Source organism: Gracilinanus agilis, chromosome 2 (assembly GCF_016433145.1).
Source record: "Gracilinanus agilis isolate LMUSP501 chromosome 2, AgileGrace, whole genome shotgun sequence".
Lineage (NCBI taxonomy): Eukaryota > Metazoa > Chordata > Mammalia > Didelphimorphia > Didelphidae > Gracilinanus > Gracilinanus agilis.
The window spans coordinates 445,921,080-445,938,171 of NC_058131.1; the positions used below are offsets into that span (position 1 = coordinate 445,921,080).

The 17,092-nt window shown below is 35.6% G+C and overlaps 1 protein-coding gene across 1 annotated transcript in view; it reads right to left on the reverse strand.

The window, feature by feature from the left end:
* The window catches only part of BAZ1A (bromodomain adjacent to zinc finger domain 1A), a 150,056-nt gene that overhangs the window by 60,211 nt on the left and 72,753 nt on the right, over positions 1-17,092 (reverse strand). Inside the window, exons 5-6 of the mRNA XM_044664753.1 lie at positions 10,305-10,406; positions 9,070-9,157 (exon numbers count right to left, since the gene is read on the reverse strand). Of these exons, the coding sequence (XP_044520688.1) occupies positions 9,070-9,157; positions 10,305-10,406 (190 nt within the window). The remainder of the gene's footprint in view (positions 1-9,069; positions 9,158-10,304; positions 10,407-17,092) is intronic.

The window sequence follows — 17,092 nt, forward strand, 5'->3', positions numbered from 1 at the left end:
AACTGATGTGAATTTAGAGCTCAAGAAAATAACTACAGCTGGATGAATACATAGATCTTAGAGTTAAAATGCAGAGATGGTAAATGAATCTACAAAATATGAGATCACTGAGCAAATACAGAAACACCACCCAGGATTGAAGCTTGAGGTTTCCCATTATCAGGTAGCAAGACACCAAAGATGATCCAGCAAGAGATTGGTGACAACAAGGACGAGCCAGACAATTAGGAGGGGAATCAAGGGAAGTGCAAAATAAAACCTCACACCTAATCTTTTCTTCTGCATACTTTACAAAAATTTATATTAGTCTTATGTCCTTCCATACTAATTCTATAGTATTCTCTCTTTGTCCCCTGCATACAAATTTTACCCTGACAATTATGTGTATGACTTAATTGAAAAGCTCAATTGAAAAACTCAACTCAACTGAAAAAAACTGAGCACTCTTATGGGGGAAAAACTGGGGTTAACTTATATTTTTAACTGGGTTCAGAAGGCCGAGTAGGAGACAGGAATGGACAATAGGTGGGGACTTAACAAGCTGGGAAATACAGTTCAATGAATGATTTGGGCAACTGACAGGAGTGACAGTTGGGCCTTAACTGCCACACTGATCCACCCAAGCCAGGGAGTCTGAGAAACTAGCAAGTGAATGACAGGAGGGTTTATAACCACAGGTTTAAATAATAATAGGGGGTCAGGGTTAATGGGGAAAGGTCACACTGAATCTAAACACCAGGGGCTGGGAGAATGGGTTAAAGCCTACACTGCACTATCAGACTATTACAGATTAGAAGGGAAAATGAGTCTCTCACAAAATATGTCTTCTTCAGCTCTTCTTGGTGGCAGAGGAAATGGGTCCACCGAGAGGTAAATCCAGGAAATGTTAATCAAGGAGTTTGTCTCAGACTGGGATGTCTACCACCCCAGCTAAATCTTCTTGCTCACTTGATCTTCCCTGGCAGGTCTTCCTTGTCAGTGGTAACTCCACTCTCCTTGGGCTCCTCACTGGGCAGGTAAAGGCACCCAACATCCTCTCCCTTTCCCAGTTTGACCAGAGTCCACAAGGGCAAAACAGTTTTTTCCCTTCATTCTATTTAGAATGTCCCTGGCTGGCAGCCAAGGCTTTTCCCCTTAGACTGTCTGCAAAAATCTGCTTTTCTACTTCTAAAGCCTATACCTATATACCTACCTATACAGCACTAACAGAGGAATCAATTGAAAAAAATGAGCATTAACAGAGAATGTTATCAGCTCTTTTCAGTGCAAGCAGTGCTATTTGTTAATGTAAACTTGTGAGATGACAAACCTAGAAATATATTTATGGAATTATACTTTTTAAAAAGTACTCTTTTTCTATTGGACATACTTAACAGAGACAAACTAAGATTTTAATGTAGAAATATAAAAAATGATTATTTATGAAAATTCAAATTACTATATAATTTTATCTTAGTATTTTATTTTCCCCCAATTACTTGAAAAAAATTTTAACATTTATTTTTGTGAAATTCTGAGTTTCAGATTCTATCCTTCTCCTTCTCCCTCTGCTCCTCCATGCCTGAGATGGCAAGCAATTTGATATAGGTTATATATGTGTTGTGAAAGTCAAGTTGTGAAAGAAAACAGGTTCCCTCCACCCAACACACATGCAGTTTCGAAGAGTATGCTTTGTTCTCCATTCAGATTTCATCAGTTTTTTCTTTGAAGGTGGATAGCATTCTTCATCTTAAGTCTTTAAGAACTGTCCTGGACCATTGTATTGTGGAGAATAGCCAAGTCATTTACAATTGATCAATGTATAATATTGCTCTTACTGTGAATAATGATCTGGTTCTTTTCATTTGACTTTGGATGAATTCATATAAGTCTTTACAAGTTTTTCTAAGAGCATCTTACCACCTGTCATTCCTTATAGTATACATCACAATAATATATATATGTTCAGCCATTTCCTAATTAATGAGCATTTCCCCACTTTCCAATTCTTTGTCATCATAAAAAGAGCTGCTATAAATATTTTTATACATAAGTCTTTTTTTTAAAAATTGTTTTTAAACCCTCAACTTCTGTGTATTGGCTCCTAGGTGGAAGAGTGTTAAGGGTAGGCAATGGGGGTCAAGTGACTTGCCCAGGGTCACACAGCTGGGAAGTGTCTGAGGCTGGATTTGAACCTAGGACCTCGCGTCTCCAGGCCTGACTCTCAATCCACTGAGCTACCCAGCTGCCCCTATACATAAGTCTTTTCCTGATTTGTTTCTTATCTCTGGAATACAAACCTAGTAGTCATATTGATGGGTAAAAGGATTGGCATAGTTCCAAATTGTTCTGCAAAATGGCTGAATGAGTTCACAACTCCAACAATGGTGCATTCCTATCTCAATTTTCCACTCCAAAATTTATCATTTTCCTTTTCTATCATAATAGCCAAACTGACAAGTGTGAAATCACTTCATTTCACAGGGGATGTCCATCAATTGGGGAAAGGCTGAATAAACTGTGGTATATGTTGGTGATAGAATATAACTGTGCTGAAAGTAATAAAGAAATGGAGGAATTCCATGTGAACTGGAAAGACCTCCAGGAATTGATGCAGGAACTGGAGAACATTGTACACAAAGACTATACATTGTGGCACAATCAAATGTAATAGACTTTTCTACTAGCAATAATGCAAAGACCCAGGATAATCCAGAGGAATTTATGAGAAGGAATATTATCCACATCCAGAGAAAGAACTGTGGAATCAGAAATGCAGAAGGAAAATATATGCTTGATCACATAGTGCGATAGGGATGCGATGTTAAAGCATATCTCTACTGCAAATATGAATATCATGGAAATAGATTTTGAAACCCATTGGAACTGCCTGTCGGCTTTGGGAGGGGAGAGGAGTGCTTCATGAATCATGTAACCATAGGAAAATATTCTAAATAAAAATTAAATTGTACTTTAGAGTTATTTCAACTTGCATTTCTCTAATTAACCAAGTGATTTAGAGCATTTTTTCACATGACATACATATTACTTCATCTGAAAAGCACTTGGTTCATATCCTTTGATAATTTATCAATTGGGGAATGACTCATTTTCTAATATATTTGATGCAATGCATTACTCTATGTATTTGAGAAATAAGGCTTTCAATTATGGAAACTTGACAAATTTTTTTTAACAATTATGAATACTATGTATTTCCCTCCATTCTATTTTCTCTGTTTATTCTATCTATCTCTCCTTTCACCCTTTCTATCTGAAAAGAGCTTCTGACAATTACCTACCCCAATCTCAACTTCTATCACTACTACTCTCCCTTCTCTTCCCCTCCAACTTTCCTATAGGGTAAGAAAAATTTTATATTTTTGGATATCATCCCATCATATGCCCTCTGTCTATGTATTATACTCCTTCTAGCTGCCCTAGGTTTCTCTTTCCTATTTACCTTTTATTTGAGTCAAATTTTTACAGTTTTCAATTTAGCTATGGTCTTTCTTTTCATTAGAAATGCTTAAATATCCTAAAATTTTGGGGCAGTTGGGTGGCTCAATGAATTGAGAGTCAGGCTTAGAGACAAGAGGTCCTACGTTCAAATCTGGTTTCAGACACTTCCCAGATGCGTAGGCCACTTACTTAACCCCATTGCCAGCCCTTACCACTCTTCTGCCTTGGAACCAACAAACATTGATTCTAAGATGGAAGGTATGGGTTAAAAAAAAATCCTAAAATCCACTTTTTCCCCTTTAGAATTATATATAGTTTTGCTGGGTTTGTAATTCTTGGTTATAACTCTAGCTCCTTTTTCTTCTAATATATCACATTCCAAGCCCTAGAATCCTTTAATGTAGAAAGCTCATATATCTTGTGTGATCCTGACTGTGGCTCCATGATATACAAATAATTTCTTTTTGGCTGTTTCCAATAGTTTCTCCTTGACCAAAGAGTTCTGGATTTGGCTATAATACATCTAGGAGTTTTCATTTGAGGAGGTTTTTGGTGGATTCTTTCAATTTCTATTTTATTCTCTGATTCTAAGAATATCAGGGCAATTTTCTTTGCTAATTTCTTAGAAAGATAATGACTAGAATTTTTTTTTTAAATTTAGAACTTTTCCTGTTTTTGTCTCATGAAGAATTTTGCATGGTAAGAACTTTATTTTTTTTTTTTATTATCACACAAAACACCTCAAAATCATTCATCTTTCTAAATGAATAATCTTATAAAACCACTCTCACCAGAACTGGCTGAAAAAAGGAAAGGACACACACACACACACACACACAGAGATGAAAGAAAGAGAAAAGGAATAGAAAACAAACAAAAAAAAAAGGATAAACAGAAGAAAATAGGATGGTGAGAAATACAGTTTAGTAATCAAAACTGAATGTGAATGGTATATAACATGGAAGTAGAACAATATTCTGTTTATAAGAGTTATACTTGAAATAGAAAGTCGCACTCGGAATTAAAATAAAGGACTAGAGCAGAACCTACTAAGTTTCAAGGTGAAGTAAAAAAAGCAGGAGTAGCAATCTTGACCTCAGACAAGGCAAAAACAAAAATAGTCCTAATTAAATGAGATAATCAGGAAAATCACATTTTGCTAAAAGTTACCATAGATCATTCAAGTAATATTGAGGAAAATTGAAAAACTATTGAATTGTAGTAGTAGTAATATTTCTATATGTAATCATTTTCCCTTCGGCCTCCCACTCTGGCTAAAACACCCTGCCTCCAAGCTAAGACCCCTCCCAGTCCACCTCTCCCAGGTTATCATACTAGGTCAGGACCACCTTTCTCATTAAGATCTTTAAAGGATTACAAGGGCAAGACTGATCAGCCCTGGGAAACTTTGATACATTTGAAAGTACCCTATTGACAGCCAAGTAGTTGGTGGTGCTGCCTTCTTCCTGGAGAAGACAAAGATCCACCTCCACTGTGATAAAGTAATGAAGAAGGAGGTCTCTAAGGCCACACCCTCTTTCAAAATAACTACCAATGGGAATTGGCAAGGGAAGACTTATGGTCAAGCTATCAGGCCAATCAGAAAGATAATACTTTTAAAGCAAGAGGCAGGAATCACAAGGGGTCTTTTTGCTGAAGGAGGCTAGTGAAAGATCCATTCTTTGTTAATGAGATTGCATGTTCCTATTAATAAAAATGTTATTCTGGGGAAATGGCCTCAGTCTTTATTGGTTAAAATCTGGATGCTACAATATAAAAAAAATTTACAGTATGTTTCTCTGATAAAGGTGTCATTTCTCAAATATAGAGAGAATTGAATCAATTGATAATTGGTCAAAGGATATGAATAGGCAGTTTTCAGATGAAATCAAAGTTACTTATATATAGTCACATAAAAAAATGCTCTAAAATCATTATTGATTAGAGAAATTAAAATTAAAAGAACTCTGAGGTACCACTTTATAACTATCAGAAATGACAAATGCTGGAGGGGACGAGGGAAAAAAATAAATTGTTGGTAGTATAAACTGGTCCTATCATTCTGGAGAACTATTTGCAAACAGGCCCAAAGAGTTTTCAAAGTATGCATAAGGCACAAAAGGTAACTAAATAAGAATGTAATTGGCAGATTCTGGCAAGTTGTTAATACTGTTGAGAAAAAAAGCCCTCTTTCAATCTTTGTAGAAACTGTTTATTGCTACTTGTGCATAAAGTAATTTCAACAGTGAAACCTATAATTATGTGATTTTGAGGAAAAGATTCCCCTGCTTAATCAATAAATAGAATCTTTTTTTTTTTTTAACCCTTACCTTCCATTTTGGAGTCAATACTGTGTATTGGCTCCAAGGCAGAAGAGTGGTAAGGGTAGGCAATGGGGGTCAAGTGACTTGCCCAGGGTCAGACAGCTGGGAAGTGTCTGAAAAGTCAAATTTGAACCTAGGACCTCCCATCTCTAGGCTTGGTTCTCAATCCACTGAGATACCCAGTTGCCCCCAATAAATAGAATCTTGAAAAGAAGCTGAATTGGGTAACCTGAGCTAGGAAAAAATCAGTTACTATTAAGCATAGACCATTAACAGTCATCTGTGCTCTACAAATTAAGTAGACATATGGCTTAGAAAAAGAATGCAGAGTGGTAAGATTTAGAACTAGAAGAAATCTTAAAAATCATTAAGTCTCACCTTTGCATTTTACATATATAGAAAATGCTGCATAGAGGTTAATAGTCTCCTTCAGGGTCACAGAGGCAAATCAAGAACTAAAAAGATTCCACAATTTCAAATCTAATACTCTTTCACTATTACTTCTCTACATAGCATTTTGGGATTATAATAGGTTATGGGGAAAACTGTTAAAATAATTTAGTCCTTCAACAATTCTTAAAATGTTCAGCTACAATGATCTAATGCAGTGGTGCCAGATTAGCATTTTTTATATTCTACTGTATACTTTTTTTTAAACCCTTAAATTCTGTGTATTGGCTCATAGGTGGAAGAGCAGGAAGGGTGGGCAATGGGGGTCAATTGATTTGCCCAGGGTCACACAGCTGGGAAGTGTCTGAGGCCAGATTTTACTGTATACTTTTTTAATTTGTTAAAATTTGATCAAGTATATTTTAATCCAGTTTAGGGCATTCCAGCCCTGTGTTTGACATTAAGGTGGATATCTCTCTCTCTCTCTCTCTTACACATACACACACACACACACACACACACACACACACACACACACACACACACACACACACACACACGCTGCTGCTTCCACACTCAATCTCCGTAGTCATAATCTCAGCAAATCCCTCCAAAGACCCTCAGCACAATTCTTCAATATAAGTAGGAACTAAACAGTTAATCTAATACGGGAAATAAATTTGCAACACCTGAAATTCAGGTGACTAAAAGGAATCAGCGTAAGGGAGACAAAGCTTCAATTTTGTCAAGAGTAAGAATATAATTTTTATTTTTTAGAATATTTATTAAGAATTACTATTTATATAGAACCTATATCTAATACCAGTAATTTTCAAGTCTTAGTATTCACTACTCCCGGACTGTCCCAACAAAATAAAACTCAGAATTAAGACTGAGAATTAATTTATGACATGCTAACATAACTGTAACAACTCTATAACTGACAGAAGAGAAATTTCAACATTTTCATCCTTCAGTCTTTAAAAGAAACCACTATACAATATGTAAAAGGAAAAAAATAACATACTTTTATTTTAAAAGTGAGAGAATGTCACACTTCCACACTTTCACATACATGCTAATCAATGTGACTAAGTCAGAAGTATTCTTTTGTCAGGCTTAATTAGTAAGAAAATTTTATTTTTATATATGTATGCATGTAGTTCTTAAATAGCCTAAGAAAAATCTACTGCCACTATCTTAAACATTAAAACATGCCCTTTATTCATAAGATGCATCCTAAAGAATTCAATTTCTATCAAATCTTTTTGGTCCTAATCTAGTATCTTCTGTGAGATATTCAAATTCAAATGTCTTCAAATTAAATTCACAAAACTTTGTGCCCTTCAAAAAAAAGTTATAATTTCTCTAGGTGAAAATGAAACATATCAGGCCAAAAAGATCCTCAGAAAAAAGAAAAAACACTAGAAAAATAAGGTAAGAGTCCAAAACAATACAAACTGGGAACGGTATAGATTTAATGAGGTAAGCCAAACTGATGTTGAATGAAATCCAAGGATGGAAAAAATGGCTGACAACAATAATGCCACTTAATATTTCTTCTACGGGGAAGCTGGGTGGACTCAGTGGATTGAAAGCCAGGTCTAGAAACAGGAGCTCCTAGATTCAAATCTGAGTTCAGACATTTCCTAGCTGTGTGATCTAGGCAAGTCACTTAACCCTCATTGCCTAGCCCTTACCACTCTTCTGCCTAAAAAGGAAGGAAAGGGTTAAAAAAAATTTTTTTTCCCCTTCTACTCAAAAAAATTTCATTACCATTCTATATTTTGCAAGTTAGTCCCAGGAACTCTATTTCCAATATACAACAAATTAAGAACTTACATTTCTGCCCAATCCCTGACCCTATAATTCAAACTACACTGACCATTTAAAGTATGAGGATGGTAACTTGGGAAAAGCAGAAAGCAACAAATTCTCTATGTCCAAAACAAACAAAGTGTTCAATTTAGAATTTAAAGTCCTTCACAACCTGGTTCCTTCCTACCTTTCCAGTCTTCACCACTTCAAGGGCTTTGTAACTAACCAACACCTGAATTTTTTTTTTAACTCTTAGAATTGAAACTATGAATCAGTTCCAAGACAGAACAAGGCAAAGGAATAAGTGACTTGTCCGTGGTCACACAAGCTAGGAAGTGTCCAAGGCCATGCATTCTTGTCTGACTTTTAAACACAAGATTCCCCACAACTAAGAAGCCTTTCAATATCTGGAATTCTCTCTTTTCTGACCTCCACCTCATACCTTCAAAACTCAGTCCAAACCCTACCTTCTACATGAGGTTTTTTCCCCAGTACCACTATAGCCACCTTCCCTATGAAAATAAATTTCCATTTATTCTATATATATCTTGACTATATACATAGTTGTTTGTATGTCTCAATGTGAGTTCCTGCGTTTTTACCTTTCTTTGTATTCTCTCTGCAAAGCATAGTGCCTGCTACATAGTAAACAATAACAACAAATGCTTTTTGACTAAAACAGATTACATGGGTAATTTATTTCTATACCTTAGTAGAAAATGTCTTAAATGTATTCAAGTTTAAGAAAATAAAATCACTTGCAAGCTGACCTAAGTCACTAATACAGTAAGTATGCTTAAGTATTTTCAAAGCAGTACATATACTTTTTACCTAGGTAATTATTTTTGCTATTATATTTAAGAATAATTGGTAATCGTTCAGACAATTACAGATTTAAGTTGTACAGACAGGAAGAAAGTGAATGATTTGCTTTTTCAAAATCTAATACTACATCAGTTCCTGAAAAAAGAATTTAGTCCTAATTACTAGTATTTTTAAAAAGCTTAAATTTTTGCCAAATGAGAAGTGTCTTTTTTTACTACAATATACTGCTAATTTCTCTTCCTACAGTAAGTAATTTTACCACTCTAATTACCTTAATTTTAATGACTCCATCATGTGGCTCACAATGTTGCTTCAGAAAAAGCTTTAGTCTATCACGAGAAAAGAGATGTTTCCGCCGGCTACATCAGGGAAAAGAGGGAAGAAATTATTAGTAGAGTTAAATTTAAAACTTTGAAAGTATTGCAGATTATTAGCTTTGTGTTCTATGACTAAAATTTGAAATAAGGAAAATTCCAAATTTGAACCTTGGACCTCCTGTCTCTAGGCCTGGCTCTCAAAATCCACTGAGCCACCCAGCTGTCCCCTGCTTTCTTCTTTATAACCAAATTGGGTAAAAGATTATAAATTTTACCAAGTGTTTTCAAAGAACCAGCTTTTTGTTTTACTTATACCTATAGTTTTTGGTATCCAATTTATCTATTTCTATCCCAATTTAAAATATTTTTGTATTTATTTTAGGCAAATTGAATTCATAATCCTCTCCTTTTTCCCTCCATTTTTTAAATGTATGTTTATAAGGATATGATTTCCCCCCAAGGATTGCTTTGGCAGCAGCATCTCAGAAATTTTGGTGTGTTGTTTCATTATTATCATGCTTTTCACTTGACTATCAATTGTTTGTATTCTGTTCTTTCACCTGCTCATTATTTAGATCTTCATCTTATTCTTTTGTCTTTTGTTTAAGCTCTCTGAATTGATTGCTATTTTGGGAAGGTATGGATATCAACTAGGTAGTAGACTCATTAATAAGAATATTAATACTTCCTTTCTGAAGATAAGATTATAATTCAGGCATATACTGTAAAATGAACCCTATCCTCATTTAACTCTGTATTCTGACCATTTTTACATTCTGACTTCTGGTGGTAGAAAGGTCTCCTCTGACACATTCACATAAGGTTTCAAAATTGTATTTTTAATAGACACTATATACTTATTTCCATTGTCAATATTTTTCAAAAGATAGGTGAAATACATCCATTGACACCCCTGCATTTTCAGCCATTATTAACATTGCATTATTACATGGAAATAAGGAGTTATACCGTAGCATCTGTATTCTTATTTCTTGGCATGAGGTATTTGTTGATCCAAACCAAAAGCATAGAAATTGACCTCTTTTTATAATGGCAATAATCAACTTATATTCTACTATTCAAAAAGGCTGTAATATATAAGTGTGTTCTACAGCATAGTTCATTTGACTTTAATATACACATAAACTTATTTCATCATTCTAGCTTTATTTGTATTGCAGAATTTTACCTTATTTGAGATGCTTTAACCACAACAGATTCATATAATTCCTTTTTAATGGGTTGCACCTTGTACTTGAACAACGAAGGATCAATTGTAGATTTTTTCTTTCTAAAAAGAAAATCCACAAAAAAAAACCATACAAATTAAAAGGACATTCAAAATATATTAGTTTGAAAGTTCATGATTAGAAACATGATTTCAAATAGCTTGTTACATTTGATTTCAAAACATTTTTAAGTTTGTTTATTAGATTTACTTTTGTGATCACTAATTATCAGTAAAAAGAAAAATAACAACCATTAACCTTGAGAATTTTATTATTTTGTTGGAGTTAAGAGATGCATGTAAAGTTTTTTTATTGTATTTTTAAGTGCTAAAGATAGCCCAGAAGGGAAAGACCATTTCCACTGGTTATTCCCAAGGAAAGCATAAAGGAGGAGGTAGGATTTACCTGAGATTTGAAAAATATATAGGATTTGAATATGTAGAAAATAGCAAAGGTTTTCTAGGTTTGGGAGTTATAGATTTTCAGAGATGAGAAATATACAGTGGAGTACAAACAACATGACTACAGGCACTTAGGAGTTAAAAATATAAATAAATTCAGGGAACAGTGTATGGACTGCTTTGGTTTGAGCAAAGGATTCATATATTGGAATGTTAAGACGGCCTAGAACAGGTATTTTAGTACTTTAATTCTGAAGAGGCTTCTATGTCTCAAAAATTTTTACTTTATTCTTTAGGTTGGCGCATTTAAATCTGGACATCATAATTTTGTATATTAACATTTGAATTACTCCTTCCATTTAATTGGCTTCTTTACAATTATATATATTTTATTTTTTGCATTTAATACATTATTCTGAGAAAAGTTCCACAGAGCTCAGACCAAGGTGAGCAGCAATCAGACTTTCCCCTAGATCAGACCACTTTGAGATTACTGAAAAGTTTGCAGGTCCCTATACTCATATCTAAGATCCTGGATTAATACAACACTCAAAACATCAAAAAAGCAGCAACAGAACTAGCCTAGACCTTCTCTCCAGAACCCCCCAAAAAAAGTCCAAAGTTAGGAAGGAGGCAAGAAGAATAAGCAAACAAAAAAGAACCTCGACATAAGAAACTACTATGGTGGAACAGATGTTCAAGGCTATTTTTGTCAGAGAATGACTCCAAAATATCTTATAAAGCAAAGTCTCAGAGTAAAACAAAGCCTGTACACAAACTCAACTAGAATTCTTGGAAGAAATGAAAGAAGAGGTTTCTGTTTGTTTTACAAAAAGTTTTTTAAAAAGGTTAAAGCTATAAAAGAAAGTGTTAACAGATCGGTACAAAAGGTACAAAGCACAGCTCAAGCAACAAATTCCTTGAAAATTAAAATGGATAAAAATAAAGCCAAAAAGCATTAAGAAATAGTAAAACAAAGTGAAAAGGCTGAAAAAAAAAAAAAGGAAATGTAAGGTATTTATACCAAAATAAGTAAACTAGAAAACAGATCAAGGAGAAAAATTTAAAGATTGTTTGACTCTAAATGCCATGATCAATAGAAAGGGCATAGATGCATATTTCAAGAAATCTTAAAAGAAAATTGCCTAGATCTTTTAAAATCAGAAGGCAAGGAGGCAGCTAGGTAGCACACTGGATACAGTGAAGGCCTGGAATCAGGAGGATCTTGGTTCAAATCTGGCCTCAGACACTTCCCAGCTGTGTGACCCTGGGCAAGTCACTTAGCCCCTACTGCCTAGCCCTTACCCATTCTCCTGTCTTAGAATCAGAGAGAAGATAGGGGTTTGTTTGTTTTTTAATCAGAAGGCAAATTTTAGCTGAAAGAATCCATCAGTTACTTCCTAAGAGACTCTAATATGAAAACTCCCAAGAACATTATAGTTAAAATCCATTTTCGATTGTAGTCAAAATCCAAGTCAAAGAAAACTACTTCAAACTCCCAAAGAATTCAAGTACTGAGGAGCCATAGTCAGGAACACACACAATTTAGGAGTCACCACTATAAAAGACTGGAAAGTTCAAACTATGATATATTCCAGAAGATAAGAAATATTTATCCAAGAAAACCAAAATCTGAAAGGACAAGTGAAGTGGAAGGGGGTGGAATGGACCTTTAGTGGAAAAAAAAGGGTTTCTAAGCATTCCAGATGAAAATGCTGTTTAGAAACTTTGCAGTTCAGACAAGAGTAAAGAGCACATAAAAAGGAAAACATGAACAATGATAAAAGACTGTTAAATAAGGATAAAATGTTTATATTCAAATATGTGAAGATGATACATTTTGTCCCCTCAAAACCTTATCATCATCAGAGGAAATGCAATTAAGACAAAGCCGGGACTACCTCTGTTATGTCTAAATCATCCCAAGAATAGAAAAAGAAAGAAAGAGAAAAACACTATTGGGAAAGGAAGAACAAGTAAAAAGGTGAGATAAAATTATCTCACATAAATGAGAGTGCACAAGTAAATATCTACACAAAAAAAGGAAGAGAGGATATGAGGAGCAGGTGATCCCTGAACCTTACTCTCATATGAACAGGTCACTGGAAAGTACACACATACAAACACACAGAGCAGGGTATAGAAACTGTAGAGAAAAGTGAAAGGGGGAAAGCACGATTACAGGAAGAAAAGATTACAGGAGTTCTACACAAAACAAATACTAAGGATGTATAAAAATATACTTCTTTCTGTAGTATTAAAAAATAGGAATCTGAAGGGGCATTGATAAACTTGGAATATAATATATATATGATATTATTGTGCTATATTTATTTCCATAATGACCAACCGGAATTCCAGAGGACATGATAAAACATGCTACCCAGACCCTCCTGATAGAGGCAGATCTACTTGGCTGATGAAAACAAACCAAAAAAAAAAAAAAAAAGTTAAGAAATGTTTACTAACTTTGGAGAGAATAGTTTATACTAAATGATAAGGTCATGAATTGGTCTGCAAAGAGTTAAGAAGTGAGGTAGGAGATAGTTAAGGCTGCCAAAAGTAGAGGGAAAATACATTACAATAGTTAGCTGGGATAGTCTAATCAAGTGATGGTTTTCTGAGGATGGAAAAGACATAAGCTTGTTTCTTAAGAGTAGAAAAGCAGAACTAAAACAAAAAGTTGCTAGTTGCAACCCTTCAGCTAATTAGGATAGTCCATAAGACTATCATGGTACAGCTGACAGAGCTGGCCTGAATCAAAAAAAAAACGGGGTTCAATTATACTGGCTCAATCACCCTAGGCAAATCATTTAAACCTCTCCATCCCTAGCTATCTAAAATTTTTAAATGGAGAGTAGTTCCGAACTTGCATTATTTAAAATGGAATTTCGAGCTCTTCAGAGGTTCCGGTTTAAGATGGCGGCAGAGTAAAAAGCAGCTCTTAACCTCTCCTGACCGAAACATACAGGACTTCTCAAGGGGACATAAAAACAAACCCAGTTGAACAGAGGGACCCCACAACAGGGTGCAGCGTGGAAGGTACGTGGAATCAGGGCATTTCCATGCTATAAAGGGGTGAAATAGCTCTCACTAAATCGTGGGCTGAGCAACCCCCCTCCCCCACACACACCACCTACAGCGCAGAAGCCAGGTCAAAAGAAATAGAGCAAATTTGGGGCACCCATCGACTCATTGGCAGCTCCAGGGCCTGTTCCTGAGAGCAGCAAGATTTAGGACCCCAAAAGGCTAAAGAATGCACACGGATTCTGAACGTGGACATGGAGTGCAGGCACGGGTGGGGACATGGGCAAAGGTGGACACAGACAGGAGCGAAGGCTCTGAAACCCTGAGTGGGGAAGAGTACAGACAGGTATACGACTGTGGAAGCAGCACCCTGAGACTTGTAAAGGAACCTCCTGCAGAGGATCAAGCAAGAGGGCCCACCAGGGGGCTTGACCTTGGAAAAAACCAGACCTCAGACCTCAGGAGCCAAAAGACCACAGACAGAACATGAGCACGAGAATAAAGCTGAGGAGGGGCTGGTATAACAATGGCTACCCAGAATCAGGAAGTCCAGAAGAGAGAGAGAAAGATTAACAACAAGAAAAAGAAATCTTTAACACTCCACAATTTTTACACAGAGAAAATCCAGACAACTGAGCAATCAGAAGAGGAGAAAAAACAAGCAATCACATCTGAACCCTCCCAAGATAATGAAAACTGGTCACAAGCTCTTGGAATGTTCAAAACTGAGATGACGAGATAGTTGGAAAAGATTTGGTCAGAGAAATGGGAAGTAGATCAAAAGGAAATCAGGCAAGAAAATAACAGTTTAAAAGGCAGAATTTCGCAATTGGAAAGTGAGGCAAGTCAACTGAAGACCAGAAATGACCAGATGGAAAAGGAAAACCAAATGATTATAGCTGAAAACCAGTCCTTAAAGGCTAGAATTGAACAATTAGAAGCTAATGATCTCTCAAGACAACAAGAACAAATAAAACAAAGCCAAAAGACTGAAAAAATAGAAGGAAACATGAAATATATCAATGAGAAAGTGACAGACCAAGAAAACCGGTCTAGAAGAGACAATTTGAGAATCATTGGTCTCCCTGAAAAGGGAGAAATTTAAATTTGGACTCCATACTAAAAGAAATTATTCAACAAAATTGCCCTGATGTTCTAAAACAAGAGGGCAATATAGACATTGAAAGGATCATAGATCACCCTCAACACTCGATCCAGATAAGACAATGCCCAGGAATATAATAGCCAAATTCAAGAGCTTCCAAGTAAAAGAAAAAAACTCTTACAAGAAGCCAGAAAGAGACAATTCAAACATCAAGGAGCACCAATCAGGATCACACAGGATCTGGCAGCCTCTACGCTAAAAGACCGCAAAGCTTAGAATATGATATTCAGAAAGGCAAGAGAGCTGGGCCTGCAACCACGGATCAACTACCCATCAAAATTGACTATATACTTCCAGGGGAAAGTATGGGCATTCAACAAAATTGAAGAATTCCAAGTATTTGCACAGAAAAGACCAGGGCTAAATGGAAAGTTTGATATCCAACCACAAAAATCGAGAGAAACATGAAAAGGTAAATAAGAAACAGAGGGGAAAGAAAGAAAACTCATAATTTTTTAAATTTGCCTTTTTAAGGGCCTCAGGAAGATCTAATTATCTGTATTCCTATGTGGAGAAATGCTATGTATAATTCTCTGTAGTGAACTCTATTCACTATTAAGTATTCACTATTATAATGGTTCGGAAGAATGATCTATGGGGAGAGAGTGGAGTGCTGAATGGTCTAAGATGATATGGGGGGTGGGAAAGAGGAGGGTGAATGGAAGGGGACACCAGGAGAAACTTGAGAGAATAAGAAAAATAGGATATTCTATTACACACAAAGAGGGCATGGGATGGGGAGGGGACAAATACTATTATAAGAAGGAGAGGAAGAGAGCATCAAGAGGTAATTTTTAAACCTTACTCTGTGTAACCAACTCGGAGAGGGAAGAGTAGCTATACTATCCATTGGGATATAAAACTCTATCTAACCCTACTGAGAAAGTCAGAAGGGATAAACCAAGGGGAGCAGGGGAGGGGGAAGGTCGAAGAAGGGGCAGGGAATTTATTAGGCCTTCAAAAACAAAAATAGGAGAATAACAAGGGAGGGGGTAGAAAGGGAAGTCAATCAAGGGAGGGGGAATAAGGGATACCGGCTTAATAGCAAACCACTGGTTTAAAAGGAAATAGTTTAAGAAGAAGGGGTAGGAATAGGGGAGAATACAAAAATGTCAGCAAATGCACACCTGATAATTATAACTCTGAATGTGAATGGGATGAACTCTCACATAAAACGGAAGCAAATAGCAGAGTGGATTAGAAACCAAAATCCCACCATATGTTGTCTACAAGAAACACATATGAGGGGGGGGGTACATACACAAGTTTAAGGTTCAGGGCTTGAACAAAATCTTTTGGGCGTCAAATGAGAAAAAGAAGGCAAGAGTGGCTATTGTGATCTCTGACAAAGCCAAAGTAAAAATAGATATGATTAAAAAAGACAGGGAAGGTCATTACATCCTGTTTAAAGGCAGATTAAACAATGAGGAAATAACACTGCTCAATATGTATGCACCAAGTGGCATAGCATCCAAATTCATAAAGGAGAAACTGGCAGAGCTCAAGAAGGAAATAGATAGTAAAACCATACTAGTGGGAGATCTAAATATTCCTCTTTCAGATCTAGATAAATCAAACCAAAAAATAAATAAGAGGTAAGAGAGGTGAATGAAGTCCTAGAAAAATTAGATTTAATTGATATGTGGAGAAAAATAAATAGGGACAAAAAGGAATACACCTTCTTTTCAGCTGCACATGGTACATTTACAAAGATTGACCATGTAATAGGGCATAGAATCATGGCAAACAAATGCAAAAGAGCAGATATAATAAATGTAACCTTCTCAGATCATAATGCAATAAAAATAATAAGGGCACCTGGACAGGCAAATCAAAAACTAATTGGAAATTAAATAATATGATTCTCCAAAACCAATTTGTCAAAGAAGAAATCATCAAAACAATCAACAATTTCATTGAAGAGAATGACAATGATGAGACATCCTACCAAACTCCGTGGGATGCAGCCAAGGCAGTACTCAGGGGGAAATTTATATCCTTGAGTGCATATTAACAAATTAAGGAGGGCAGAGATTAATGAATTAGGCATGCAACTCAAAAAATTAGAAAGTGAGCAAATTAAAAATCCCCAGATGAAAACTAAATTAGAAATACTAAAAACCAAGGGAGAAATTAATAAAATCGAAAGTAAAAG